Source organism: Vitis vinifera, chromosome 16 (genome assembly GCF_030704535.1).
Source record: "Vitis vinifera cultivar Pinot Noir 40024 chromosome 16, ASM3070453v1".
NCBI classification, from domain to species: Eukaryota; Viridiplantae; Streptophyta; class Magnoliopsida; order Vitales; family Vitaceae; genus Vitis; species Vitis vinifera.
Genome location: NC_081820.1, coordinates 8,938,099 through 8,942,812, shown reverse-complemented (window position 1 = coordinate 8,942,812; position 4,714 = coordinate 8,938,099). Strand labels below are relative to the sequence as shown.

At 42.5% G+C, this 4,714-nt stretch overlaps 1 protein-coding gene across 1 annotated transcript; it reads left to right on the top strand.

Annotated features, from left to right (window-relative positions):
* The first annotated feature begins 880 nt into the window (after positions 1-880).
* LOC100854289 (uncharacterized) lies at positions 881-4,396 on the top strand. The gene is made up of 3 exons (XM_010664028.1): positions 881-1,240; positions 1,690-2,109; positions 3,572-4,396. Exons 1-3 carry the CDS (start codon positions 881-883, stop codon positions 4,394-4,396), a joined length of 1,605 nt encoding a protein of 534 aa, XP_010662330.1.
* The last annotated feature ends 318 nt before the right edge of the window (positions 4,397-4,714 follow it).

Sequence of the window (4,714 nt, the reverse complement as noted above, 5' to 3'; positions counted from 1 at the left end):
CTTTTGACACTATGTCTAGGTTTGTCACCCGCTTTGATGACATTTCTTATGGTAATAATGACATGAGTATTTTCAAATATTTGCATGTGTCACAACATTTTCCTTTGATTGCACCACCAGCACCCACCGCACATGTATGCGATGTTGATGATGTGGGAGACACGGATGACCCACTGAGTGGTCAGTTAGAGTGTGATTCTGATTCAGATACGGAGGACAGGAAAGTTACACCCATTTCTGGTAGCATTGAGTTGATGGATTTTAGGGCACCTGACCAGCCCAGGGAGCTTAGGATTGGCTCTTCCCTATCTCCTGATGAGAGGAGTAGATTGATTGACCTACTCAGGTCATACTTGGATGTATTTGCATGGTCGTATGAGGACATGTCGGGCCTTGACCCCACTATAGTTCAGCATCACCTACCCATTTTGCCACATGCTAGGCCAATTAAGCAGAAATTGAGGAGACTACACCCTCGATGGAGTTTGCAGGTGAAAAAGGAGATTCAGAAGCAACTCGGTGTTAGCTTCTTGTCAGTGGTTGAGTATCCTGAGTGACTGGCTAATGTCGTCTTTGTTCCTAAAAAGGACGGCAAGGTTAGAGTTTGTGTTGACTTTTGAGATCTGAACAAGGTCAATCCTAAGGATAATTTTCCCCTTCCGCACATCGATATGCTAGTTGATAGCACTACAGGCATTCAATGTTGTCCTTCATGGATGGATTTTCTGGGTATAATCCGATTCTGATGGCTCTAAAGGATATGGAGAAGACTTCTTTCATCACTGAGTGGGGTACTTACTGCTACCGGGTTATGCCATTTGGGTTGAAGAATGCGAGAGCCACTTATCAGAGAGTTGCTACTACTTTATTCCATGACATAATGCACAGAGATGTCGAGGTATATGTGGATGACATGATAGTGAAGTCCCGAGACAGGGCAGATCACTTAGCAGCACTACAAAGATTCTTTGAGAGGATCCGACAGTTCAGGCTAAGATTGAATCCCAAGAAGTGTACCTTTGGGGTGACTTCTGGGAAATTACTAGGACACATCGTTAGTGAGCGTGGTATAGAGGTTGATCTCGAAAAGATCAGAGCCATACTTGACATGCCTGCTCCGAGGACTGAGAGAGAGATTAGAGGCTTTCTTAGCAGACTACAGTATATCAGTCGTTTCATTGCTAGATTGATAGACATATGCGAGCCTATTTTCCTTCTTCTGAGGAAGAACCAGCCTATAGTTTGGAATGATGATTGCTAGCGCGCTTTCGAGAAGATTAAGGAGTGTCTCCTCTCTCCTCCAGTTTTGTACTTGTCCGTTTAGCTCAGCTTGATGATTTAGGGAAAGAGCAAGCCATTTATTATCTGAGTAAGAGGATGCGGGAGTATGAGTGTAGATACATTATGATTGAGCGCCTCTATTTAGAATTGGTTTAGGCCACTAGGAGGCTGAGGCACTACGTGACAGAGTATTCCATATTATTGGTCTCGCGATTGGATCCATTGAGATATTTGTTTGACAGGCCTGTCCTGACTGGTAGGCTCATGAGATGGTTGGTGCTGTTAACAGAGTTTGATATTCAGTATGTTACACAGAATTCAATAAAATGGAGCATTATTGCAGATCATTTGGCTTCTTTGCCAGTATCTGACGACAGACCAATTGATGATGATTTCCCTGATGAGTAGTTTGTCTCAGTGACCAGTATTGCAGGATGGCGATTGTACTTTGATGGTGCTGCCAATCAGTCGGGGTTTGGTATAGGTATCCTATTGATATCACCTCAGGGTGATCATATTCCCAAATCAGTGTGGTTGGCATTCTCTGATCATTATCGACTGACGAATAATATTGTTGAGTATGAGGCGTGCATCACAGGTCTGGAGACTACGCTAGACCTTGGAGTCAAACAGTTGGAGATCCACGGGGATTCCAACTTGGTTATTCAACAGACTCAGGGTATTTGGAGGACTTGGGATGAGAAGTTGAAGCCCTATCATGCTTATTTGGATTTGTTGGTTGATAGGTTTGAGGAGTTGAGATATATACATCTGCCTAGGGCAGAAAATCAGTTTGTTGATGCGTTAGCCACTGATTACTACCGAAAAGTGCTATTTTGTAGACCTAATTATAAGGGTTTTAAGCACCTTTGAGTAGTAATCATATTCATTTAACCTAATTAATTCAATAAGCTCATTAGTAATTAGTTCTAACCATTTTTAGTGGCAAGTTTACATGTTTTTCATCAGCTTATGAACCAATTCAAGCATGCCAATTGATGAAGGAGCTACTTGGGCGAGTTAAGCAAGGATTTTGGACATTTACAGGCTTGAATTTCAAGTGGAAACACGAGCACAAGCAATGGGAACACCATTTCGCAAGGGGAGGCAATTCACCTTGCCAAATGACCAATTTCGCAAGGTGAATTTCACCTTGCCAAAATTTTGCAAGGGGATTTTCCTCATGGTGCGAAATTTGGCCATTTCGCACCATGAAGAAACCATCTTGCGAAATTTCGCAAGGTGGATTTAGGCACCTTGCGAAATGCCAAATTTCGCAATCCCCTGTTTTGAGACGTTGTTAATGATATTCCACTGCCGGTTCTCCAAGATATTTTGCTTGACTTTTAGCTTTGTAAATACCTATTTTACCCTTGTAATCAACCAATGAAAAGGTTGCTTTTGTAATAGCTCTTGTAATTTAGCTTTTTATTGTCTTTAAATAGAGGTGAAGAGCCTCAGACACGATAATCTTGTAACCTGTAACTTTATAAGTTATAAGAGCACTTTTGTTCATACGCTTCTTTTCTCTTTTCTTTCTCATTTTCTTAGTAGCCAAACATCCTTGGAGGATGAAATCCCCAAGGATGAGAGGCTAAAACCTTTTAGTTTCTTGAAGTAATGGATGCCATGTGAAGCTCCCGTGTCAGGATGGAGATTTCCAAGCCATAAATGTAAGTAGTTGAGCGTCATAAATGTTTTCATTCAAAGTAAAGCTTTTAATCCCTCTGACTTGCTTTGAATGGCCAATACTTGATAACCTTTTGGTCTCAGTGGATTCTTATTGTTAGATCCACTGACGTTCATTAGTTATCTCCTACGAGCCATTGTATTGCAAGTCGAGGAGATGACCTATACCAATAAAAGAGCATTTATGAGGTTCAGCTACCCTTTTTGTAAGTTTTCAAGGACTAAAACTCAGTTGTAACAACTCATACCGGTTCGAGAAGTAAGCATCACCTTAGTTACTTCCCCAACTCGAGGTGAAAAGTCCCAAAATCTCCATTTTTACACAGTGAGTTAAGCATGGCTATCCAAAGCTTTGAGAAACTTCTTTTTCCATCTTTTAACCTATTTTCATGTTAGTTTAGTTTACAACACCTTCATCTTTTTATGTTTTCATCTTAACCTAATTTTTATTAAGAAAAGTTCACTCCATCCTCCGAACTTCACCAGTTAAAGTAAAAACCCTTCCCAGTGTTCGATCCTAAAGCCACTATGCTATAGTAGCTTTGCTACTTTAGTGTAAGGACCTTAGGTATAAATTTTGTTGATACCCTTACATGCCAAGCTACCAAGAGTCGGGATATCAGCCACCTTGACTTCTGTGATTAAGATTCCTGCGGGAGTGATTGTGCGACCATTGCTAATTGAGACTAGGTTTGCACCAACTTACTGTTGTTTGATTGGGGATATTGAGGACCAGGATGAGTTGTCCTGGTATCATGACATTTATCAATTCCTGTTATGTGGCGCTTACCCTGAGTCAGCCTCAACCAAGGATAGGAGAGCTTTAAGGCAGCTAACCACTAGACTCATGATTTGTGGAGAGTCCCTGTACAGACGATGGCCCGAGGGCTTATTATTGTTATGTTTAGACCGTGCCTCTGCAGATCGAGTGATGAGAGAGGTTCATGCAGGAGTTTGTGGCCCACACATGGGAGGAAATATGTTGGCCCGAAAGATTATGAGGACAGGTTATTTCTGGTTGACCATGGAGGCAGATTGTTGCCAGTTCGTTCAGAGGTGCCCAAAGTGCCAAATGCACGGTGATCTCATTCACGTGCCACCTTCGGAGTTGCATGCACTCACATCCCCTTTGCCATTTTCAGTGTGGGGTATTGATGTTATTGGAAAGATCTCGCCCAAGTCTTCCAGCGGGCACGAGTACATCTTAGTTACCGTTGATTATTTCACCAAGTGGGTGGAAGTTGCTTCTTATGCTAGATTGAGAGTGGCCAGGGTGGCCAAATTCATCAAGTCGCATATTATCTACCGATATGAGGTTCCCCACGAGCTGATTTCCTACAAAGGGGTGCATTTCAGGGGCGATGTGGATACATTGATTCAGGAGTATGGCATTCAGCATCACAGCTCGTCTGCGTACAGGCCGTAGACTAATGGGGCAGTTGAGGCCACAAATAAAAATATCAAGAGGATTTTGAGAAAGATGGTCGAGACTTCTCCATATTGGTCAGAAAAGCTTCCTTTTGCATCATGGGCTTACCGTACATCTTTTCGTACTTCTACCGAGGCTACCCCGTATTCTTTGGTGTATGGTATGGAGGCGGTGCTGCCTATTGAGATTGAGATGGGATCCTTGAGAGTAGCATTAGAGTAGCAGATATCTGAGATTGAGTGGGCTAAGTCCCGTTATGACCAGCTTAGCCTTCTAGATGAGAGGAGATTGAGGGCAGCAGATCATGTTCAGGCT